The sequence below is a fragment of the Loxodonta africana genome, chromosome 17 (genome assembly GCF_030014295.1).
Source record: "Loxodonta africana isolate mLoxAfr1 chromosome 17, mLoxAfr1.hap2, whole genome shotgun sequence".
Classification (NCBI taxonomy): Eukaryota; Metazoa; Chordata; class Mammalia; order Proboscidea; family Elephantidae; genus Loxodonta; species Loxodonta africana.
The window spans coordinates 42,176,848-42,203,329 of record NC_087358.1 but is presented as its reverse complement, the minus strand read 5'-3'; the positions used below and the strand labels follow the sequence as shown (position 1 = coordinate 42,203,329).

The following is a 26,482-nucleotide window of genomic DNA, read 5'->3' as shown; positions in this document are numbered from 1 at the left end:
AAAGACCTGAAAAAAACTAGTGAATCAATTATATATGACAAGCTATGAGCCCTGAACATCAAAGGCAAGGTTGAGGAATCGGACTGAATGGTAGGGGTGGGAGAGACAGTTCAGGAGCAGCAAGCAGTTGCCAGACCTGACCCAGCAGGAACCAGCACCCCATGGGCTGGGTCCACTGGTGTGAGTGCATTGAGACCAGCAGTGGTGTTCAGGACATGTTTTCCACATTGGGAGAGACCGAGTGGCGGAGAGTCCACTCACACCTCCAGAATCAGCAAAAAGCAGCACTCTCAGCATAAGATAAGTACATGCATATAATCTACCTCACGGCAAAAAATACTGCTTTGAAAAAAAACTCTCTCCCGTTTACCTGACCCCCTCCCCGCTCTGCACCCGGGTCCTGAGCTGGTGTCAGTGATAGCCTCTTTCCCTGGGCCAGAAGTAGGACCTGTTGCATGCTCTGAGCCATTCTGCTGGCCTTTGAGAAGGAACAAATTAACAAACAGGGAAAAAATAATCTGCCGGCTTCCCTATGAGGGGAACTCAGGGCAGAAACAGCTCCTTTGCCTAGGCACAGGCATAAGGGGTCCACCAACTTTGAATGCCTTTTACCCCTGCATAGACCTCTGTGGATCCATTTCAACAGTGTAGGCCCACATTAGCACAGTAAAACAGGGTACCTACCTGAAGTCTAACTTCAACTGTTTCAGCTATATGGTGGGGAGGTAGGTTCATGACATTTGATACTGCTCTGCCTATTAAGCAGGGTCCTCACCCACAACAGGGACCTGAGGACCGGTGCCTCCACCCACACCACCTAGCCACTTGTGACATGGGTCCAAGGATAAATGGTGTTTCCCAGTCCTTACAGCCAACAACATTGGATACCCATAATCTGGCTGCAAAACCCACCCACCTATGTGCTCTAGGGAACAAGGGTACACTTTCCTCATAGACACTCAGAGGTGGTTGTCAGCCCCCTGCTTTGCTCAGTGTGTGACCCCCTATCGCAGCCAGATACCTATGCCTACACCAATCACCCCTGCTCATCTATAACTGTAGGTGAGAGCCTGCACCACACACTTGTTGGCTGACTACATGGACACCTGAGTTGAATCCACACAAGAAAAGCAAACAGACTTCTGGGCTCATATACCTAATAACAGGTCTAACCACCTGGTGACAGGATGTTAAGAGCTTCAAAGGTGCCAATAATCAAACTAGCTTACTCGAGCAGCCTATTCAGGCATATCAAAACAAACCAAAACAAGAAGCTAGGACACAGTAAGCAAACATAAAATAAATAAATACAATAAATTATTGACGGCTCAGAGACAATAGTCAGTATTAAATCACTCGAAAAGGCAGGCCATGATGACTTCAGCAAGCTCCCAAAACAAAGTATCAAGAAATCTTCTGGAAGAAGAGAATTTCCTGGAATTACCAGAGGCAGAATACGAAAGATTAATATACAGAACTCTTCAAGAGATCAGGAAGGAGATCAGGCAAAACTCAGAGCAAGTCAAGGAGCACACAGACAAAGCAGTAGAGGAACTTAAGAAGATCGGAGAAGAGCATAATGACAAATTTAATAGGCTGCAAGAATCCATAGAGAGACAGCAAACAGAAATTCAGAAGATAAACTATAAAATTTCAGAATTAGACAACTCAAATATCTTTCTGACCCTACTTTCTCATTTTTTATGCTGGCTGCTCACATCCCACCCCACTTCACCTTTGCCTGCCCTAAATGTTAAGGTCTGTCATGATTCCTTTCTTGGGCTCCTTGGCTCTCTACATAATTATCATGTTTACATAAATTTAATGTTAGAGTTTTAATCACATTCGGTGTTGTCAGCTTTCAATCTCCAATTTGAATTTAGATCCTTAGTAACTAAATAATCCTCTCCAGCAGCTGAAACTTAAAAAAGAAAAAAAAAAAAGTCACTTCCTATACTGAGTTTTTCTGGGGTTTTCTTTAACTTAACTCAAACCAAACTTGTTGCCATCAAGTCGATTTTGACTCATAGCAACTTGAAGCACTTCCTGATGAAGATTAAAGAGTACAGCCTTTGGTGTGGATTATACCTAAACATAAAGAAAACAGAAATCCTCACATCTGGACCAATAAGCAACAACACAATAAACTGAGAGAAAACTGAAGTTGTCAAGGATTTCATTTTACTTGGATCCACAATCAACACCCATGGAAGCAGCAGTCAGGAAATCAAATGATGCATTGTATTGGGCAAATCTTCTGCAGAAGACCTCTTTAAAGTGTTAAAAAGTAAAGCTGACACTTTAAGGACTAAGGTGTGCCTCACCCAAGCCATGCTGTTTTCAACTGCCTCATAGGCATGGAAAAGCTGGACAATGAATAAGGAAGACCGAAGAATTGATGCCTTTGAATTATGGTGTTGGTGAAGATATTGAATAAACCATGGACTGCCAGGAGAATGAACAAATACGTCTTGGAAGAAATACAGCCAGAACGTTCCTTAAAAGTGAGGATGACAAGACCTCATCTCACATACTTTGGACATGTTATCAGAAGGAACCAGTCCCTAGAGAAAGACATCATGGTTGGTAGAGGGTCAGCAAGAAAGAAAACTACCCTCAGTGAGATGGACTGAAACAGTGGCTGCAGCAACGGGATCAAACATAACAAAGATTATGTGGATGGCACAGAATTAGGCAGTTATTCGTTCTCTTGTACATGGGGTCACTGAGTCAGAATCGACTCAATGGCACCTAATAACATTCTTTAACTTATTTAACATTGTAACTGTCCAATAAGTTGTATAAGCTAGAAACTACCTTCAAGCCATTTTTCTCCCTTACCTATTAGATCCAAAAAGAATATATCTTGTCCTTTCCATATTCTGTGACTGGCTACACTACATTTAAAATTTGGTCCAATATTTCTCCCAATCCAGTTTCACTTACTGTTACTTACATAAAGAGTTAAATAGCAACCATGTATTGAGTATCTACTATGCTTAATCAGAGCACTAGGTGATTACTTATGTCAAATAACTATAATTTTTACAATATTATCATACATATGAATAGTTCCATTTCATGGGTTTTGTGTATGAAACCTAAAGAGAGAGGTGTAGTTAATCTTATCTCCATGCATTCCAAGAACATTGAACTATTATTCATTGCTTGTCCAACTGACCATGTCCTTTCATTGCACCAAGAAGCCTATAATGCATATGCACGCACACACAAATTTTATTTACTTAGACTATTTCTATTCAGCCAATGTCACTTATTTAAAAAATATTTTTATAGAATTTTTTGATTCCTTATTCAAGAGTTAAAAAAAAAAAAACCTTTGCCGTTGAGTTGATCTCAACTCATAGCGATCCTTATTCTATGTTAAATTGTACTTTTTCGTACACAGCATTAGCATTTATTCTACTTTACTAATGTTATTTGTATCAAATATCTTCTCACCTACAAAAACCAGTATATCGTTTCCTTTTTTATCTTCTTTTTATGGTTCATAAAATCCCCACAGCTTTCTCTTTGTAGGAAAATAATTAATAATAATTTCAAGAACTTCACAGATTCCTCAAAACCCACGCGTGGACTTCTACGACCAAGGAACCCAGATTAAGAACCCTTGCAATAAACTGTGAGGTCTTAAGTTTTGGAAATAGTGGTTTTAATGCCTCTCCCTGGAACCTAGCATAGTACTTGGCACACAGTAAACTTTATATGTGTGTTTACAAACTGCATCGATGAATAAACAAACCACTAAGTGAATTGTGGAAAGATCTAATGAATAAAGGATCTTAAACAAAAGCTCTTTAATTCTAAGATATATCAGCATGATTAAGTTTTTTTAATAGATGGGAGCAAACAGACTCTTGCTGGTCCCTGACAATCCCCTCCTCCCAATATTCACAACTGGGTGTAATCCCCTCCACTTGAGTATGGGCAGGACGTGTGATTATCTTCTAACCAATAGAACAGACCAAAGGTGAAGGGATGTGGCTGTCATATGCACATTATATAAGACTCTATCTTGCCAGAGACTTGCTCTACAAACTGTCTTCCTAACTGGCTGTGAAGAGGTAGGCAGCCAAGTTGGGAAGGTTATACGGCTAGGATCTGAAGGTGATGTGCAGGTGTTGAAAGTAATTTCCAACTCACAGCCAGCAAGAAGCCAGGGACTTTAGTCCAACAAACTTACAAAAATTAATTCTGCTGATTCTGCTGACAACCTGAATGAGCTTGGAAATGGACTCTTCCCCAACTGAGCCTCCAGATGACAATGCAGACTTTCTGACACCTCAATTGTAGGACCTTTAAGCAGAGATCTCAGCTTAACCATGCTCAGACTCCTGACCCACAGAAAATGTGAGATAATAAACACGTGTTGTTTTAAGCAGCCAAGTCTGTGGTAATTTGTTACATAGCAACAAAAGACTAAGGAGCCCTGGTAGTGTAATGGTCAAGAGCTTGGCTGCTAACCTAGAAGTTGGTGGTTGGAACCCATCCAGCTGCTCTGGGGAGAAAGACCTGTCAATCTGCTTCCCTAAAGGTTGCAGCCTAGAAAACCATATGGGGGCAGTTCTACTCTGTCATGTGGGGTCACTGAGTTGGAATAAACTTGACAGCACCCAACAATAACAACAATAGAATACTATTAGATAGATAGGTTCATAATCTAGACATTTTTACTATTAAAAATATCCTGCCTTTTATGGATTTGAAGTAAAAATCGTTACTAATAAGCCTTGGACTAAGATTTAGAAAAAAAAATATTTAATAAAACAAAGAACTAAAGTCTCGTAGGATAAAAAAGGTAATCAAATTATTTTTATTTATTGATGATTTTGGGGGATCTTCCCCCCCCGCCATTAAGCTCAAATCACAGTAGAGTTGATAACATTCCCTCTATACCATTCTCTGAGGAACTGTAGATTCATTAACTCAGGTGCCCTATTGTTTGATCTCCCTGAATTGATTACAAAAATCCCATGAGGAAGTGAACATAACAAGGTGACAGTTTGAAACCTCTCAACAATCTTCTTTGAATCTACATAATTAGGTCAACCTAGGATATTGTAAAAAATACACATGTAGTTTATAAAACTTACTAAATACAATGCTGTGCTAAAGGTCAAAATCACGTTTAATTCCAGAAACATAGCTAGCAAATTATCATGAAGGTTAGGATTAGCACAAATTCTTATGACTGGAATTAGATATACAAATTAATTTTATTCTGGACTTTTCTGGAGTCTTTTTAGTTTATTAATTTGATTTTTTTTCTTTTCAAAATGACCGCCTGTCTGTCAAGCCAATATCTATTACATTCTTAATCTTTCTTAGTACACATGACCTTTATCTTTAGGCCTCACAGGAATAATATTTTTTGAATGTAAATTTTTAATTACTGTAAAAAACGAAACAAAACCCCAAATATATATTAACAGCTATTTTTTTCTTAGCTCTGGGTCAAGTGTTTTCCACATTTGTTATCTCACTGCAGTATGAAACTATAATTTTTAGTACATTATCAAAATTGTGAAAAACATAAGCAATTACAAAGAAGCAATCAAACCCTGGTGGTGCAGTGGTAAAGAGCTAAGGTGGCTAACCAAAAGGTCGGCAGTTCGAATCCACCAGCCACTCCTTGGAAACCCCATAGGGCAGTTCTACTCTATTCTACAGGGTGGCTATGAGTCAGGATTGACTCAATGGTAAATTTTATTTTTTGGGTTAATCAAACCCAAAATCCATAATACCTGCCATGGATTGAATTATGTCCCCTGAAAACTGTGTGTATCAATTTGGCTAGACCATGATTCCCAGTATTGTGTGGCTGTCCTCCATTCTGTGATTGTAATTTTACATTAAAGAGGATTAGGGTGGGATTGTAACACCCTTACTAAGGTTACATCCCTGATCCAATGTAAAGGGAGTTTCCCTGGGGTGTGGCCTGCATCATCTTTTATCTTACAAGAGATAAAAGGAAAGGGAAGGAAGCAAAGAGTTGGTCACCTCATACCACCAAGAAAGCAGTGCCTGGAGCAGACTGCATCCTTTGGACCTGGGGTTCCTGTATGGAGAAGCTCCTAGTCCTGGGGAAGATTTATGAAAAGGACATTCCTCCAGAGCCGACAGAGAGAGAAAGCATTCCTTTGGAGCTGATGCCCTGAGTTTGGACTTCTAGCTTACTAAACTGTGAGAAAACAAATTTCTCTTTGTTAAAGCCATCTACTTGTGGTATTTCTGTTATCGCGGCACTAGATGACTAAGACAATACCCAAACCTGGATATAACCACAGTTGATATGATGTACTACTTTCTTGCTTTTGTTTGCTTATTTGTTTGTTTTCTGTCATGATAGAACATTTTTAAATTGATCGTAGTTTCATGTATTTGTGAACTTTATTTTGCCCATTCAATCAACAAATACATGTTGATGGTCTACGATATGCCAGGCATTGTTAGACATGGACAATGGAAAGGTGAGGGAGCAGAGCCTATAAGGATTAAGGGGTGAGATAACTGATATGCAATAATCATACAAGATATATAGAGTCATAACAATGAAAAGATAGTTACAGTGAAAAGAGCACTGAAATAAGAATCAACTTATCTGTGATTTATTCTTGACTCACAAACTGTAACTTTAGGCAAAGTACTTCCTTTTCTCCCTCTGTATAAAATAACAGTGTTATAATGAATGATCTCTAGGGTTCTTTTATGGTCTAAATTATAATTATTCCAATGATAAAATAATGCAGAAGTAGTTCTCTGACAAATTGTTCAACTTACTAACAGACTATTCAACCAACTCATCTTAATATTAGATATGTAAAATTTCCTCTTAAGTAAGACTAGTGCCACAGAATTTAAAACATAGTATCAATGACGACTGTGATGAGTTATACACTCCTTTAAATATTTATTGATTGAAGGTGGCTTTCTTGAATAGCAAAAGTGTAAGCCGTGGAACCAGAGAACCCTAAGTTCAGATTCCGACTCAGCTACACACAACTGTGTGCCACAAACCAGTTAACACTTCTCAGGTTTGGTTTACTTATAATAATATTTAAGTTGCAGTGTTGGTGTAGGGATTGTGACCAATATATATTAAAAAATTCATTAGATATCCTGGCTAGTAAATAGTCCTCATTAAATATTAGTCATAACTATTGTCAAGTATCAAAACTATCATTAACGAGAAGTTCACCAAATGATTCATAATACAGTTTGCATATATTCAGAGGCATATGAGAAACAGGGCTTTTAAAAAGTGAGAATAATCTGCAATTTTACATGTGATTAAACAGCAGAAAATCCTTTAAAATAACAACTAAAAGAAATACCAGAGATAAAAATAATTCATAATTCTCACTGGGTTCAAGATTAAGACTTAAATATGAATTAGTGATAATAACCTGTTTCTGATCTGATCTGTTTTTGTTTGCTTTGAACTTAGTAAAACTCTTTAATCAGTCTAGTTATATTTGTTAAATGAAACCATCTTCATCTGAAAATCCTCTTAATATTTCTTAGAGTTAATGATTTTATTGAATTGTATGTGGAGTATAAGATCATGTTAATGAGTTAACTTATTAAGGAAAAATGATTCACTACTATTTTGGAATGGAATAAATCTCTGTAACTCAGTGCAAGATATACTGACTGTGTGTACACCATATGTACAGGTGGCTAGGCAGGCGGACTCAGAAGTGCCTATAACATGAAGACACCATTGATTTGGTTATCAGCGGGACACCTGCCATACTCTACTCTTAAATTATTCTTAGGTGTCAGAACAGGACTATGGTTCATGGCTAACGATTTTATTACTAAGTTTTAAAAGGTAGTTTTGAAAGACTTCATTTTACTGTAAATGGCTTTAATGGAGGCATTTATCAATTTATGTTTCAGTCTTTCAAATATATATTGAAAATAAATGGAAAATTTTACCATTTGAAACAACTTTAAGTATAAAATGTGCTTGCTATATACAAAAAAATCTGTCCCATGCTTTTGTAAATTCAACCATACCTTCGGGTCTAAACAATTAATAGAGAGGAGAAGAAACAAAGTGTCAGTTCAAATATTTCATATATTGAGTCTAATCTTTGCACCAGTTTCCCATTATATACTTAAAAATAATCTTTGTATTTTAAGAATTTTAAAACACTTGAAACATTAAAGAGTATAGTACAATAAAACATGTCTAACCATTATTTAACCTCAACAACTATTAACATTTTATTGCTTAATATATTGCTATTACTGTCATTGCTATTATTATAATACTGTTATATCAACTGTACCTCTTTTATTATTGTCACCATTGCTATTATACAAACCATTACAATTATTATTCTTTTGCTGAAGTATTATTAAAACAAATACCACACATCATGTATTTCTCCTATAAAATAGGAATTTTAGCAGATATCTCTAACAGATGAGGAGTTTGCTTTAATATAACTACAATTATGTTGTCACATCTAACGAAATAATCATTTTTACTATCATTTAGTAACCCAGTCCATATTCACATCTCTCCAATTGTAACATCCAATTTAAGCTCATCAAAATTATTTTTTTAGGATATTCAAAAAAGAAACAAACAACTGTCTGTATCACAATTGGAAGTTTTTAGGGCACCAACTCATCATTCTAAAAACTGATACAAGCATCAAATATTATCTTATATTTCCTGTGAGACTTATGTTTCAGGTAATCAATAAATTATGTGGTTAAGTTTTTCACCATGTGTTTTTAAAACCCACTTTGTTAAAAAAAGAATAATCCCTTTGCCACTTATTTTCATATCCACCCACTGTGCAATAAATGCCACATTTCATAGAACGCTGTATAATTTTTTAGCACTAAAAACAAATACTATTTTACACAATTACTTGTCTAAATAATCTGAGATATTAATATATTGTCCTTTTCTTTGTGTGTATACCTCCCCTTACCTACCACCCATTTTCAAACAGATACTTAGATTGATATCTAGTACATAAGAGATGGCGAGACAAGGTGGAAAACTAAAAAAAAAGGCAATGAATTTTTTGCAAAGTGCTAAACCTATCATGGATATTCTTTTTTGATTGGTACTGAGGCAAAAAAAAAAAAAAAAGGAAGAAATGTGTCTTTGACAGAAAGCATCAAGAAAAAATAGTGGGGATTCCCCACCCATACAAGGAAAGCATTTGTCCAGTCCCAGCTGGGAAGGAGAAAGGGCGATGGAGGTCTGGGAATAGAGAAGACAGATCCTACATCATACTCTTTGGGCAGAACTAAGCAAAACATGGAGATGTCAGAAAAGACCTTGAAGCTGGATTCCAGGGCCTTAGAGAGTAGAAAGCAAGAAGATCCCAGATAGTGATGGGTTGCACTGTGTAGGTAGGCACAGAAGTCCAGAGATAGCCTCACAGAAACTCCCATCACATGGAGGCAAGAGTGGTATTCTTCAAGATGCCAGGAGAACTGGAAGGCTGTCTCATTTGAGACTTTGTAAAACAACTTTTTTTTTTTTTTTTTTTACAACTTAGACAATGGGCATGTGAGTGGACATCCTAGTGGACAGATGACCCAGGAACCAGAACATCTTAATTCCTCCTTGGCATTAAATCAGCCCCATGAATTTATGAGGAAAAATGAAGTTTCTGCCACACCAGTGAAGTTGGGACTTGAAACAGAAAATAAATAAGACAAAATTGAATTTCTGCATATCTAAATTAGTGGTATAAGAATCATACCTGATATAATAAAGGTTACTCTAGATTTTAGATAAATGTTATATACAAATATCATCAGTTATTTTTTCATTTGCAAACTTTAATTTTTTTTGTCATCAGATGTAAAAACCTTCACCATTTACTTTTTGTTTTTTAAACAAGAGTTTAATATAACATACAATTTATAATGCCCAACAACCCAAAAGTATGAAACTGGAAGTAAATAAAAATATTGTAGGTCAAATTCACTGTGTGTGTGTGTGTATGTGTTTAGAATCAAGAGCCTGCATTGAAGCCCAAACATTCTAAAACTCCCCAGAATCATACCATTTGTATTGATTTCTTTGAAAAATGATAAAAGTCACAATAAATTTGATAGTATTTTAAATGGAAATTATTATTTTTTTAAATCAGAAGCATTACTACGTGTGCAACACATATTAGTAACTCTACAAACAATACTGATATTCATGCTTTGTAGGTGCAAACAAAAGTGTGAATTACCATAAAATCAGGGCTTGCCAAGTATCATCAGAACACAGACAGAAAACCCATGGAAAACAAAGAAAACAGAGTAAGGTAGGAAGAATATTGCTACTGAAGATTACTGCTTCAATTATACTATAGCTCATTTCACAAAGTCCTTAAGGATAGTTATAAAAAAAGTGACTGCAAAATTTAAATATATCATAATAATATCCTAATATGATGGAACATTTAGTCACAAATCTCTTATCTTTTTAGGCTATTTTAATTAATTCTACTTTAGACATTTACAAAGAGGTTAATATTTTAACTCCCATTAAGTGACAAAGGAAATTTTGGCCTCCAGCGGTCCTCAGGGTTCCTCCTTTCCCTACCTTCCTCTTCTTTCTTCCCTAGGATGAATAAGGATATCATTGCTATAAAGAACAGTGTTCCAGTTTAAAGACATTTTATTGAACATTTATTGTCCTAGGTAAAGTTCACTGTGTTGAGTTGAAGGTTAGAGTGCACATGATGTGTTATGACTTGGGTCTCTTACTTCCATGTGGCTGGATTAGTAAAAACCCTCCGGGCTACCTGAAGCAGGTTAGACAGGCTTTTCTCTCCTTACTAGATTTCCACTATCTTATCCCACTTGGCAGCTGGCCCATTACTATCGCCCAGGTCTAAGAAGCCATTTGGTGAGTAGACGTACATATTGGGCTAATTTTCCAGCTTGAGAAAGCCTGGACTGGGCAGCCTGAGCTAACCACATTAAAAAATGTGTAAAATGTTCTGCTTTCCCTTTTCTTTCATTGGATAACTTAAAACGTGGGCTTTCTCAAGCATGGGCTTAGTTATGAGAAAACAGAAAGGTTTTGGTGGAAGCTATCATCTGTCAAAATAGGATGTGTTTTCTGTCCTTTTTTTCTAGGTCAACTCACCAACCATCAACAAAATGCCAATTTTATTCTCTTTTTTTTCCCCCTTTCCCTTGAACGTACATTTCCTTAACGGAACACAGAAGGAATGAATGGCTGCTACTCTGAGATCTAAAGTATCCCTGACTCTTCTAACATGAAAAAATAAACAAATACATTCAAATATCATTATGTGATTATTTTTAGTAATAAATCTGCTATAACATCTTCCTGTATTCACCTTGAATTTAGAATTTACTGTTTCTAAAAATTAAGCTATATAATATAAACCACATTTTTTTTTATTTAAAAAATACTGAAATGAGATTTTACACATAAGTTTTATTACTCTCCAGATATATTTTTATAATGTGTTATTCTTTAGGATGGTCAACAAATTATTCAGTAACATTTGTTCATGTAAATTGTTTCTATATCGTAAAGGTATATATGATGTGATTTTGCTAATTTGTTCTGTAGTCCGATACTTCTCAGTTGACTCCATAGCAAAGGAAACTGCATAACTCTCCTTTCATCCAAAAAGGTAATAAGGCCTAGAAGCTGTCTCTGCTTTCTAGTTGAATATTTTTAAATCTCTAATTCAATTAGTTAACTAGAAAATTACCCAGATGTTCATCAGCTTCTGAAAGCCACTGATTAAACTCACTGCACCCTGACATTTTTGCATATGCATCTAAAATACTTCAGTATCTGGCTAAAAAAAGTCATGAAGCACTGAGTTAGGCTTATTAAGTGTAAATCCTCCAGCTGGATCTGCACATGTTACAACTGCTTGGAAGATACTTCTGTAAAACATCTTTGGTAAATTTTTTTTTATTGGCAAGTCCTACAACAATTTGTACTGGTATGTTCAAATGGGTATCTCTGTCTTGGTTTTGGCTGAGGCCCCAAGGCAAGAGAGGCCAACCACTCCCACAAAGCACGTACTTACAGAAGAGATTTTGAGACTATTAGCTGAATGTTAATAAGAGATATTTTGAAGCTGGAGAGAGGGAAAGTTGGAGACTAGGAAAGGAGTTTTGAAAGCATTGTCCCTCAGTTTTGAATTCTACCTTTCTGACTCCTTCACACAAGTCTAGGAAAAGTTGATTCAATGGAACCAATTTGATTCAGTGGTGCTTAGACTGAGCTAAAGAAACTAGTTGGCCAGTTCTACCAAATTAAATGTGATGAGAGGTTTCCTCTTGGGGGATGGCCCACCCTTCTCCATATGTGAAGTCAAAAGACGCACTTATGTTTCCCTTATGTGACCAAGTTACAGCACATACAAGAGGGAGAGTCAGAGCTGGCATGACGTTTACTTAGATCCTCCTAAGAGCCTGGAACGGGGAGAAGAACTCCACAGAAAGAAGGTGCAAAATGTAATGTCACATGTATAGTATCTGCCAATAAGAAAAAAACCACAGATCAGAGATCTGTAGAGATGGTGCTAAGGCTGGGGTAAGAGCATATCTACAAAAGACCCACCTTCTCCCTCCCCTAAAAAAGAGCCTATTTAAATTCCTGGATCTCAGAGAACAGCAACGCTGGATTACCACAACGAAACTAGTTAAGAAAGCCCTTTTGTGCTTTTAACCTCCTCTTAATATTCCCGCTTCACATCTAGAAATACCAGAAGCATCTCAGTTGTGTGAAGCAGTAGGATTGGAAAAAGCAGCTAGAAAATTAGGAAGAAGCCACCATATCCCCATTGCCCACTATAGGCAACCACTCTGAATGAGGTGTAGGATGAGTTAGGAAAAACTTCTAAATGAAATAGAAATTATGTTTTTTACTCTGAATGGGACATAATGATTATTCAACGGGGGTATTTATTTACTTATTTTTTTAATAGAAGTGAACTAGTCAGTGACATTGTTCTTTCTTTCTTCTTCCTTTTTTTTTTTTTTTAGCAAAAGCATGTCCAGAAAAGGTTTAGCGCTTCTCCAGGATTTCCGAGACAGAAGTAGCCCCATGGGGCATATTTTGAATGGACAGTGGTTTCTCGGTTGGGGTGTGGGTCTGTGGGTATAAAGGTTCTTGTCAATTACACCCCACTCATCCTACTTGCCCAACATACTGGTTATGAGCAAATCACAATCAAAACAAAAAACAAATTTCTTATCTCTTCTCTTTACATTTGATTTCATCAGCTTAAAGTTTTTTTTTTTTTTTTAAGTATATATTGGAAAGAGTAAAGATAATCTTTTTTTTTCTACATTGCACAGGACAATTGTATATATTTTTTTCTTATTCTGAGACTGTTTCCACTTTAACTGTATTTTGTCAATTCGAAGATGCCTGCTTTCTCATTTTAACATCATTGACATCAGAATGTCTTAAAACAAATGTCTTCTTGAGATTACATTTGAACATTTTTTTCTTTTTTAATGGTTCATAAAATAACGATGCGTCATACAATTTAACTGCCATAATATCAAGCACATTAGGCTTGATATATTTCAAAGGATACAACAACAGAACAACAAAACCAGCAAAAAACAGCCAAAGTCCATCCGCTGGCTCTGCAGAATTATTTATCCACAATTTAAAGATAAAGTGCACGCCAGAATACTTAACAACTCCAAGCAGTCAAAGTTTTAGGGGACTCACCAGAGTTGGGGTCGGAGTTGCCATCTGCTTCGGTCCTCTTGTCCGGAGAGACCTGGTCGTAGAATTCGTCCTGTGGCTGAACCAGAGGAAGAGGGTGTGAGATCAGGGTTCCACTACCCACCGGCTCGTGGTCTCCTAGACCACTGTCACTGCAGCTTTCCTGGGAGCCATCAGGAAGGTGAAACGTAACGCGCCGCTGCGACTACAAAGAAGACCACAGGACAGGCGGATTAACACTCTCACCGAATAAAACAGGCGCCGCGGCACGCAAAATCTAAACATTTTTATCGACAAACAACATCATGTAAATGCAAAACAAAACTAAATGCTAGCAACAAGCATTTATTATTTGCCATTTACTTTGTAAAGTCCAACTTGAAACATTCCAGAAAGAATTTCAATCTTGTATATTTCAAGACCATAAAACTAATTTTAAGCCTATGAAAAGTGTGGCAAGAAAGACAAAAAAGACTACCTTAGTCAACAAAATTACAGAAAAGTGTTAAATCAGCAGAACTTTGCGTATATGTGTTTGCTCCGTTGATCTGAATAAATATATACGTAATACTACATTCCCGGTTCTCTTGAATGACTGAGACACTGTGTTTACTTGATGGTTTTAAGCTAATTTTTGCTATGAATGCATTTCCTACACGATTCCCTGCTATATTTAAAGAACAAGCTACATATTTGGTTGTCTTTTAAAGCAATAATGGGCCCTGGTGGCTAAGTGATTAAGAGCTCAGCTGCTAACCAAAGGGTCGACAGTTCAAATCCACCAGCAGCTCCTTGGAAACCCTAAGGGGCAACTCAACTATGAGTCGGAATCCACTCGATGGCAATGTTGTGTTTTGTTTTTAAAAGCAATAATGGAACGATTAATCAAATTAATTTAAGTAAATAGGCTCTGTGCAATTGCTACTGATACACATGAGAAAATATTTTTTCTAAAACAGAGTTTAGTAACTTCTTATAAAGTAGCACAGTATGACAGCTCCTTGGTTACAGAATAACCCAGTGTAAAGGTGTTTGGAATATCTCTTTGGCATCTAATGGCACAACCTCACTGTCAGAGATGATCTGTAATGTGTACATGGTTATGTCAATAATTCCTTGTTTGAATAAAATGATGCATTTTTCCAAAGACTGCTGTTTATTATTCTTGTTAAATGATCTTATAGTTGATGTAATCCATGAGATGTGAGAATATTTGCAGCTATATATTAGGGCGTTTTAGGCATTGTGAAATGTATGAGCAGTAAATTTGTGCTCTATATAGGACTGTGCTTAATATTTATTCTGCTTTGTCATGCCACATGTGACCAGTTATATTCAGATTTAATACAGTTTAAATATACAATTAAACAAAACAAATAATATTAATATACAAAGTATAATATAAAATACAATCCTCTCAAGCACTTAACAGTTACTTTTTTTTTTTGGAGATGATTAAAAGATTGTACCCATTCTCACACACACACAAAAAAGGAATGCATTTAGAGGCAAATTGCTATACCGTTGTATGTACTGCTACTCTATAAATGTGTTTTTATAGACTGAAAATAGAGCATTACTTATTTTCTGTGAGTCCCTGGTTCAAAACCAGCTCAGAGCCATAAGGGAGAAGAGCTGAAATCACTTTATTGCTGTTCAATGACTTGTGTGAAATGAGTTGATAGTTCAGCACGTTTTTTTTTTTTTTTTAAATTTTTATTAAGCTTCAAGTGAACATTTACCATTCCAATCAGTCTGTCACATGTAGGTTTACATACATCTTACTCCCTTCTCCCACTTGCTCTCCCCCTATTGAGTCAGCCCTTACAGTCTCTCGTTTCGTGCCAATTTTACCTTCTTCCATCTCTCTCTATCTTCCCATCCCCCCTCCAGTCAAGAGTTGCCAACACACTCTCCCGTGTCCACCTGATTTAATTAGCTCGCTCTTCATCAGTATCTCTCTCCCCCCCACTGACCAGTCCTTTTCATGCCTGATGATTTGTCTTCGGGGTTGGTTCCTGTCCTGTGCCATCAGAAGTTCTGGGGAGCATTGTCTCTGGGATTCCTCTAGTCGCAATCATACCATTAGGTGTGGTCTTTTAATGAGAATTTGGGGTCTGTATCCCATTGGTCTCCTGCTCCCTCAGGAGTTGTCTCTTGTGCTCCCTGACAGGGCAGACATCGATTGTGGCCGGGCACCAACTTGTTCTTCTGGTCTCAGGATATTGTAGGTCTCTGGTTCAAGTGGCCCTTTCTGTCTCTTGGGTTCTTAGTTGTCGTGTGACCTTGGTGTTCTTCCTTTGCCTTTGCTCCCGGTGGGTTGAGACCAATTAATGTATTTTAGATGGCTGCTTGTTGGCATTTAGGACCCCAGGTGCCACAATTCAAAGTGGGATGCAGAGTGTTTTCATAATAGAATTATTTTGCCCATTGATTTAGAAGTCCTCTCAAACCAAGTTCCCCAGACCCCAGCCCCTGCTTCGCTATCCTTTGAAGCTTTCATTTTATCTCGGAAACCTCTTTACTTTTAATCCTGTCCAATTAGGCTGACCTTCCTTGTTTTGAGTGTTGTCTTTCCCTTCACCCAAAGCAGTTCCCATCTACAGATTGATCAATAAAAAGCCCTCTCCCTCCCTCCCTCCCTCCCTCCCCCCTTTGTAACCACAAAAGTATGTGTTCTTTTCCATTTTTTCTATTCCTCAAGATCTTATAATAGTGGTCTTATACAATATTTGTCCTTTTGCAACTGACTCATTTCGCTCAGCATAATGCCTTCCAGATTCCTCCATGTTATGAAATGTTTCAGAGATTCGTCACTGTTCTTTATCGATGCGTAGTATTCCATTGTGTGAATATACCACAATTTATTTACCCATTCGTCCGTTGATGGACATCTTGGTTGCTTCCAGCTTTTTGCTATTGTAAACAGAGCTGCAATAAACATGGGTGTGCATATATCTGTTTGTGTGAAGGGTCTTGTATTTTTAGGGTATATTCCGAGGAGTGGGATTTCTGGTTTGTATGGTAGTTCTATTTCTAACTGTTTAAGATAACGCCAGATGGATTTCCACAGTGGTTGTACCATTTTACAATCCCACCAGCAGTGTATGAGAGTTCCAGTCTCTCCGCAGCCTCTCCAACATTTATTATTTTGTGATTTTTGAATTAATGCCAGTCTAGTTGGTGTCAGATGGAATCTCATCGTAGTTTTAATTTGCATTTCTCTAATGACTAATGATCGAGAGCATTTTCTCATGTATCTGTTGGCTGCCTGAATATCTTCTTTAGTGAAATGTGTGTTCATATCCTTTGCCCACTTCTTGATTGGGTTGTTTGTCTTTTTGTGGTTGAGTTTTGACAGAATCATGTAGATTTTAGAGATCAGGCGCTGGTCTGAGATGTCATAGCTGAATATTCTTTCCCAGTCTGTAGGTGGTCTTTTTACTCTTTTGGTGAAGTCTTTAGATGAGCATAGGTGTTTGATTTTTAGGAGCTCCCAGTTATCGGGTTTCTCTTCATCATTTTTGGTAATGTTTTGTATTCTGTTTATGCCCTGTATTAGGGCTCCTAGGGTAGATCCTATTTTTTCTTCCAAGATTTTTATCGTTTTAGTCTTTATGTTTAGGTCTTTGATCCCCTTGGAGTTAGTTTTTGTGCATGGTGTGAGGTATGGGTCCTGTTTCATTCTTTTGCAAATGGATATCCAGGTATGCCAGCACCATTTGTTAAAAAGACTATTATTTCCCCAATTGACTGACACTGGTCCTTTGTCAAATATCAGCTGCTCATACGTGGATGGATTTATATCTGGATTCTCAATTCTGTTCCATTGGTCTATGTGCCTGTTGTTGTACCAGTACCAGGCTGTTTTGACTACTGTAGCTATATAATAGGTTCTGAAATCAGGTAGGGTGAGGCCTCCCACTTTCTTCTTCTTTTTCAGTAATGTTTTGCTTATCCGGGGATTCTTTCCTTTCCATATGAAATTAGTGATTTGTTTCTCTATTCCCTTAAAGTATGACATTGGTATTTGGATTGGAAGTGCGTTGTATGTATAAATGGCTTTTGGTAGAACAGACATTTTTACTATGTTGAGTCTTCCTATCCATGAGCAGGGTATGTTTTTCCATTTAAGCGTGTCCTTTTGAATTTCTTGTAGCAGAGTTTTATAGTTTTCTTTGTATAGGTCTTTTACTTCCTTGGTAAGATTTATTCCTAAGTATTTTATCTTCTTGGGGGCTACTGTGAATGGTATTGATTTGGTTATTTCCTCTTCGGTGTTCTTTTTGTTGATGTAGAGGAATCCAAGTGATTTTTGTATGTTTATTTTATATCCTGAGACTCTTCCAAACTCTTCTATTAGTTTCAGTAGTTTTCTGGAGGATTTCTTAGGGTTTTCCATGTATACGATCATGTCATCTGCAAATAGTGATAGCTTTACTTCCTCCTTACCAATCTGAATACCCTTTATTTCTTTGTCTAGCCTAATTGCCCTGGCTAGGACTTCAAGTACGATGTTGAATAAGAGCGGTGATAAAGGGCATCCTTGTCTGGTTCCCGTTCTCAAGGGAAATGCTTTCAGGTTCTCTCCATTTAGAGTGATATTGGCCGTTGGCTTTGCATATATGCCCTTTATTATGTTGAGGAATTTTCCTTCAATTCCTATTTTGGTGAGAGTTTTTATCATAAATGGGTGTTGGACTTTGTCAAATGCCTTTTCTGCATCAATTGATAAGATCATGTGGTTTTTGTCTTTTGTTTTATTTATGTGATGGATTACATTAATGGTTTTTCTGATATTAAACCAGCCTTGCATACCTGGTATAAATCCCACTTGATCAGGGTGAATTATTTTTTTGATGTGTTGTTGGATTCTATTGGCTAGAATTTTATTAAGGATTTTTGCATCTATGTTCATGAGGGATATAGGTCTAAAATTTTCTTTTTTTGTAATGTCTTTACCTGGTTTTGGTATCAGGGAGATGGTGGCTTCATAGAATGAGTTGGGTAGTATTCCGTCTTTTTCTATACTTTGAAATACCTTCAATAGTAATGGTGTTAAGTCTTCTCTGAAGGTTTGGTAGAACTCTGCAGTGAAGCCATCTGGGCCAGGACTTTTTTTTGTTGGGAGTTTTTTGATTACCATTTCAATCTCTTTTTTTGTAATGGGTCTATTTAGTTGTTCTACTTCTGTATGTGTTAGTTTAGGTAAGTAGTGTTGTTCCAAGAATTTATCCATTTCTTCTAGGTTTTCAAATTTGTTAGAGTACAATTTTATGTAGTAATCTGATATGATTCTTTTGATTTCATTTGGTTCTGTTGTGATGTGGTCCTTCTCGTTTCTTATTCGGGTTATTTGTTTCCTTTCCTGTTTTTCTTTAGTCAGTCTAGCCAATGGTTTATCAATTTTGTTAATTTTTTCAAAGAACCAGCTTTTGGCTTTGTTAATTCTTTCAATTGTTTTTCTGTTCTCTAATTCATTTAGTTCAGCTCTAATTTTTATTCTTTGTTTTCTTCGGGTGCCTGATGGATTCTTTTGTTGCTCACTTTCTATTTGCTCAAGTTGTCGGGACAGTTCTCTGATTTTGGCTCTTTCTTCTTTTTGTATGTGTGCATTTATCGATATAAATTGGCCTCTGAGCACTGCTTTTGCTGTGTCCCAGAGGTTTTGATAGGAAGTATTTTCATTCTCGTTGCTTTCTAAGAATTTCCTTATTCCCTCCTTGATGTCTTCTATAACCCAGTCTTTTTTCAGGAGGGTATTGTTCATTTTCCAAGTATTTGATTTCTTTTCCCTAGTTTTTCTGTTATTGATTTCTAGCTTCATTGCCTTGTGGTCTGAGAAGATGCTTTGTAATATTTCGATGTTTTGGATTCTGCAAAGATTTGTTTTATGCCCTAATATGTGGTCTATTCTAGAGAATGTTCCATGTGCGCTAGAAAAAAAAGTATATTTTGCAGCAGTTGGGTGGAGAGTTCTGTATAAGTCAATGAGGTCAAGTTGGTTGATTGTTGTAAGTAGGTCTTCCGTGTCTCTATTAAGCTTCTTACTGGATGTCCTGTCCTTCTCCGAAAGTGGTGTGTTGACGTCTCCTACTATATATGTGGAGGTGTCTATCTCACTTTTCAATTCTGTTAAAATTTGATTTATGTATCTTGCAGCCCTGTCATTAGGTGCATAAATATTTAGTATGGTTATGTCTTCCTGATCAATTGTCCCTTTTATCATTATATAGTGTCCTTCTTTATCCTTTGTGGCGGATTTAAGTCTAAAGTCTATTTTGTCAGAAATTAATATTGCTACTCCTCTTCTTTTTTGCTTATTGTTTGCTTGATATACTTTTTTCCATCCTTTGAGTTTTAGTTTGTTTGTGTCTCTAAGTCTAAGGTGTGTCTCTTGTAGGCAGCATATAGATGGATCGTGTTTTTTTATCCAGTCCGTGACTCTCTGTCTCTTTATTGGTGCATTTAGTCCATTTACATTCAGCGTAATTATAGATAAGTAAGTTTTTAGTGCTGTCATTTTGATGCCTTTTTATGTGTGTTGTTGGCCATTTCATTTTTCCACATGCTTTTTTGTGCTGAGACGTTTTTCTTAGTAGCTTGTGAGATCCTCATTTTCATAATGTTTAACTTTGTGTTTATTGAGTCGTTACGTTTTTCTTGGCTTTTTTCTTGAGTTATGGAATTGATATTCCTTTTTGTGGTTACCTTTTTATTTACCCCTATTTTTCTAAGTAAAACCCTAATTTGTATCCTTCTATTTCGCCTTGTATCACTCTCCATCTGGCAGTTCAATGCCTCCTATATTTAGTCCCTCTTTTTGATTATTTTGATCGTTTAGCTATTGATTTCCATGATTTCCTGTTGTATGTATTATTTTGTTTATTTATTTATTTTTTAGAATTAGTCTTAATTTGTTTGTTTTTGTGCTTTCCCTGTTTGAGTTGCGTTGATATCAGGACGTTCTGTTTTGTGTCCTTGTATTGTGCTGGTACCTGATATTATTGGTCATCAGGCCAAACAATCTCCTTTAGCATTTCTTGCAGTCTTGGTTTAGTTTTTGCAAATTCTCTAAACTTGTGTTTATCTGTAAATATCTTAATTTCTCCTTCATATTTCAGAGAGAGTTTTGCTGGATATATGATCCTTGGTTGGCAGTTTTTCTCGTTTAGTGCTCTGTATATGTCGTCCCATTCCCTTCTTGCCTGCATGGTTTCTGCTGAGTAGTCTGAACTTATTCTTATTGATTCTCCCTTGAAGGAAACCTTTCTTTTCTCCCTGGCTGCTTTTAAAATTTTCTGTTTGTCTTTGGTTTTGGCAAGTTTGATGATGATATGTCTTGGTGTTTTTCTTTTTGGATCAATCTTAAATGGGGTTCGATGAGCATCTTGGATAGATATCCTTTCTTCTTTCATGATGTCAGGGAAGTTTTGTGTCAGGAGTTCTTCAACTATTTTCTCTGTGTTTTCTGTCCCCCCTCCCTGTTCTGGGACTCCAATCACTCGCAAGTTATCCTTCTTGATAGAGTCCCACATGATTCTTAGGGTTTCTTCATTTTTTTTAATTCTTTTATCTGATTTTTTTCCAGCTATGTTGGTGTTGTTTCCCTGGTCCTCCAGAAGTCCCAGTCTACATTCTAATTGCTCGAGTCTGCTCCTCTGACTTTCTATTGCGTTGTCAAATTCTGTAATTTTATTGTTAATCTTTTGGATTTCTACATGCTGTCTCTCTATGGATTCTTGCAACTTGTTAATTTTTCCACTATGTTCTTGAATAATCTTTTTGAGTTCTTCAACAGTTTTATCAGTGTGTTCCTTGGCTTTTTCTGCAGTTATCCTAATTTCATTCGTGATATCTTTAAGCATTTTGTAAATTAGTTTTTTATATTCTGTATCTGATAATTCCAGGATTGTATCTTCATTTGGGAAAGATTTTGATTCTTTTGTTTGGGGGGTTGGAGAAGCTGTCATGGTCTGTTTCTTTATGTGGTTTGATATGGACTGCTGTCTCCGAGCCATCACTGGGAAACTAGATTTTCCCAGTAGTCAGCTAAAAAAAAATGCAGTCAGATCCCTATCTGAATTCTCTCTCTGGCTCCGGGTATTCGGATGTTAATGGGGTCGCCTGGGGAGGGTGGGGGAGGGATCTGAGAGCTAGGAGTGTAGCACCACAGAATATAGAGCTGAACACCACGTTCACGCTCCGCCCCCGTTTGCCAAAATCCGGGCTGGACGGGTCCCTGGCTAGGACACTGCTTTCCTTGCTCGAAAACCAGTCCCTTCCTCCTGGGGACTTCCTCCGGTGCGCGGCACCGCTCGTGGGCACTGGGTGGGCGTTTCCCGCACGAACGGGTGGGCCCGCCCCCAGGGTCTATTCAGGCGATTATAATTAGATCCCGCGGTCACGCCCCGCCTGTGCGCGCGCCCAAATCCCAGCGGGATGACTTCCGGGTTGAGACGCTGCTTTCCCTGTTCGGGAACCAGTCACTTCCTCCCCGGGACTTCTCCTTCCGGAGCGCCACACCTCTCGCGCGAACTGGGTTGCGTCACCTGCACGGCCAGGTGGGCCCGCCCCCTGGGTCAATTCAGGGCAATAAAAATGGACTCCGTGCTCACGCCCCGCTCGTGCGCGCGCCCAAGCCCCAGCAGGACGGAACCCCGTCTGGGACGCTAGTTTCTGCGCTTCGGGACCAATCAGTTCCTCCGCACGGCCAGGTGGGCCCGCCCCCTGGGTCAATTCAGGGCAATAAAAATGGACTCCGCGCTCACGGCCCGCTCGTGCGCGCGCCCAAGCCCCAGCAGGGCGGCACTTTGTCTGGGATGCTACTTTCTGCGCTTTGGGACCAATCAGTTCCTCCCGGGGACTTCTCCTTCCAGTGTGCCGCACCTCTCGCGCAAACTGGGAGGGCGTCACTCGCACGACCAGGTGTTCCCGCCCTCTGGGTCAATTCAGGGTAATAAAAATGGACCCCGCGCTCATGCCCCGCCCGCGCGCGCGCGCGCGTGCCCAGATCGCAGCGGAATGGCTCCCCGTCTGGGATGCTGCTTTCCCTGTTTTGAGACCAGACACCTCCGGGGATTTCTCCCTCTGGTGTGCCGTGCCACACGCGCGGACTGGGTGCGCGTCCTCCCGCACGAACGCGTGGGCCCCGCCCTGGGGTCACTCCAGGGAAACACAGCTGACCCCCCCCCCCGCGCGCGCCCCGTCGGCTTCTCGCCTAACTCCCGGCGGACAGCAGGGCACCCCAGCTGGGACGCTGTTCTCCCCCCTCTCAGATCAGTCACTGCCTCCCGGGTGTTTCTCCCTCCGGCTGCGCCCCTACGCCGCCCGCGCCAACCTGCTAGGCTTCCTCCCGGGATGGGTTCGGGGGGGAAGGGGTGGGCCCCCTTTCTGTGCCGTCTGCCCCCCTGGGCTCTGCCCCAGATCGAGCTCCGAAGGTCACCTGCCTGGTGCGCTGGCTCCTAGTTCTGAAAACAGTCGCTGTCTGCCCGTATTTGTTCGTCCTCCGTCTCTAAGTCTGTGCTTGTTGTTCAGAGTTCATAGATTGTTATGTATGTGATCGATTCCCTTGTTTTTCCGAGTCTTTGTTGCAAGAGGGATCCGCGGGAGCGTCCACCTAGTCCGCCATCCTGGCCCCCTCTCCCAGCACGTTTTTAATGAACTGATCCCAACATCACATAAACTATAACCATAATGGTGCTAATTGAGTCCATTGTAGCATGTTTCACCTTCATGCACTGCTATCTTGGTGGCAGCATTCTCCTTGCAATAGATTTTGAACAGTGCCTAGGTGGGTTCTAAAACCTATACAAGCCAAACTTTAGTATTAATATCTGAAATGTACTCCTCATTGTACAAAGAAGGTTATTTTAAATTGTTACAGTATTTCCACTCTCATATGAATTTAAGTCTTTAGGAAAAACCAATAAGACACGAATTTTCTGTTTTAATATGTCCTTCATTTATCAACAAACTTTTTTGATGAAGAGTAAATGAAGGACTGAAGCATAATGAGCATGGCTGCTGCCCCATATATGTGATAGTCAAATAGAAATATATGTATAATCACTCTAAAAGCAATATACTAACAAGTCCATAGTGTCAGTGATTAAAGTAGCTATGATGTGATCAATCACACTTAGTTACAGTTCAGATGAGTAAAAAAGAAGTCAAGACACATGGGAAAGACAATGGAACAGATGGTTCTGGGCCCTTTATAAAACATTTCTGAGATACTAACAATGTTGTTATTGTTGTTGTTAGGTGCCATCAAGTCGGTTCCAACTCATAGTGACCCTATATACCACAGAAACACTGCCCTGTCCTGCACCATCCTCATAATCGTTGTTATGCTTGAGCTCATTGTTGCAGCCACTGTGTCAGAGCATCTCTTTGAGGGTCTTCCACTTTTCCACTGACCTTATACTTCACCAAGCATGATGTCCTTCTCCAGAGATGGATTCATCCTGACAACATGTCCAAAGTATGTGAGACGCAGTCTTGCCATCCTTGCTTCTAAGAAGCACTCTGTCGGTACTTCTTCCAAGACAGATTTGTTCAATCTTCAGGCAGTCCATGGTATATTCAATATCCATTGCCAACACCATAATTCAAAGGTGTTAATTCTTCTTCAGTCTTCCTTATCCATTATCCAGCTTTCACATGCATATGATGCTACTGAAAATACCATGGCTTGGGTCAGGTGCACCTAGTCTTCAAGGTGACATCTTTGCTTTTCAACAATTTAAAGAGGTCGTTTGCAGCAGATTTAACCAATGCAATGCATCTTTTGATTTCTTGGCTGCGGCTTCCACGGCTGTTGATTATGGATCCAAGTAAAATGAAATTCTTGACAACTTCAATCTTTTCTCCGCTAATCATGGTGTTGCTTACTGGTCCAGTTGTGAGGATTTTTGTTGTCATTATGTTGAGTTGTAAGCTGTGCTGAAAGCTGTTGTCTTTGATCTTCATCAGTAAGTGTTTCAGGTCCTCTTCACTTGAAGCAAGAAAAGTTGTGTCATCTGCATAACATAGGTTGTTAATGAGTCTTTCTTCAATCCTTATGCCTCATTCTTCTTCATATAGTCCAGCTTCTTGGATTATTTTCTCAGTATACAGATTGAATAGGTATGGTGAAAGAATACAGCGCTGGCACACACCTTTCCTGACTTTAAACCATGCAGTATCCCCTTTTTCTGTTCAAACAACTGCCTCTTGATCTACATACAGTTTTCTCATGAGCACAGTTAAGGGTTCTGGAATTCCCATCCCTGGCAATATTATCCATAATTTATTATCATCCACAGAGTCAAATACCTTTGCATAGTCAATAAAACACAGGTAAACATTCTTCTGGTATTCTCTGCTTTCGGCCAAGATTCACCTGACATCAGCAATAATATCTCTGGTTCCACATCCTCTTCCGGATCTGGCCTGAATTTCTGGCAGTTCCCTGTCAATGTACTGCTGCAGCCCTTTCGAATGATCTTCAGCAACATTTTGCTTGAGTATGATACTAATGATATTGTTTGATAATTTGCACATTCAGTTGGATCACCTTTCTTGGGAATAGGCATAAATATGGATCTCTTCCAGCCGGTTGGCGAGGTTGCAGTATTCCAAGTTTCTTGGCATAGATGAGTGAGCACTTCCAGCAATGCATTCATTCGTTGAAACATCTCAATTGATATTCCGTCAATTCCTGGAACCTTGTTTCTCGTCAATGCCTTCAGTGCATCTTGGATTTCTTCTTTCAGTACCATTGGTTCCTGATCATATGCTACCTCTTGAAATGGCTGAACGTCGACTAATTCTTTTTGGTATAATGGCTCTGTGTATGCTTGCATCTTCTTTTGATGCTTCCTGTGTCATTTAATATTTTCCACACAGAATCCTTCACTGTTGCAGCTTGAGACTTGAATTTTTTCTTCAGTTCTTTCAGCTTGAGAAATGCTGAGCGCATCCTTCCTTTTTTGATTTTCCATCTCCAGCTCTCTGCACATGTCATTATAATACTTTACTTTGTCTTCTCCAGCTGCCCTTTGAAATCTTCTGTTCAGTACTTTTACTTCATCATTTCTTCCTTTTGCTTTAACTGCTCAACATTTGAAAACAAGTTTCAGAGTCTCTTCTGACATCCATCTTGGTCTTTTTTTTCTTTCTTTCTGCTTTTCAATGACCTCTTGCTTTCTTCATATGTGATGTCCTTGATGTCATTCCACAACTCATCCGGTCTTCGTTCATTAGTGTTCAATATGTCAAATCTATTCCTGAGATGGTCTCTAAATTCAGGTGGGGTATACTTAAGGTCATACCTTGGCTCTTGTGGACTTGTTCTAATTTTCTTCAGCTCAGTTTGAACTTGCATATGACCAGTTGATGGTTGCTCCACGCTCAGCCCCTGGCCTTGTTCTGACCGATGATATTGAGCTTTCCCATCATCTCTTTCCACAGATGTAATCGATTTGATTCCTGTGTATTCCATCTAGTGACGTCCATGTGTATAGTCACCGTTTATGTTGGTGAAAAAGGTATTTGTAATGTAGATGTTGTCTTGCAAAATTCTATCATGTGATCTCTGGAATTGTTTCTATTACCAACACCATATTTTCCAACTACTGAGCCCTCTTCTTTGTTTCCAACTTTCACATTCCAATCACCAGTAATTATCAATGCATCCTGATTGCATGTTTGATCAATTTCAGACTGCAGAAGCTGGTAAAAACCTTCAATTTCTTCATCTGT

The 26,482-nt window shown here is 38.6% G+C and overlaps 1 protein-coding gene across 2 annotated transcripts in view; it reads right to left on the bottom strand.

Moving 5' to 3' along the window:
- The window catches only part of PCDH9 (protocadherin 9), a 1,059,620-nt gene that overhangs the window by 380,540 nt on the left and 652,598 nt on the right, over nucleotides 1-26,482 (bottom strand). For both annotated transcript variants that reach the window (XM_064270054.1, XM_023551235.2), the window contains one exon: nucleotides 13,739-13,940. In XM_064270054.1, the coding sequence (XP_064126124.1) occupies nucleotides 13,739-13,940 (202 nt within the window). The remainder of the gene's footprint in view (nucleotides 1-13,738; nucleotides 13,941-26,482) is intronic.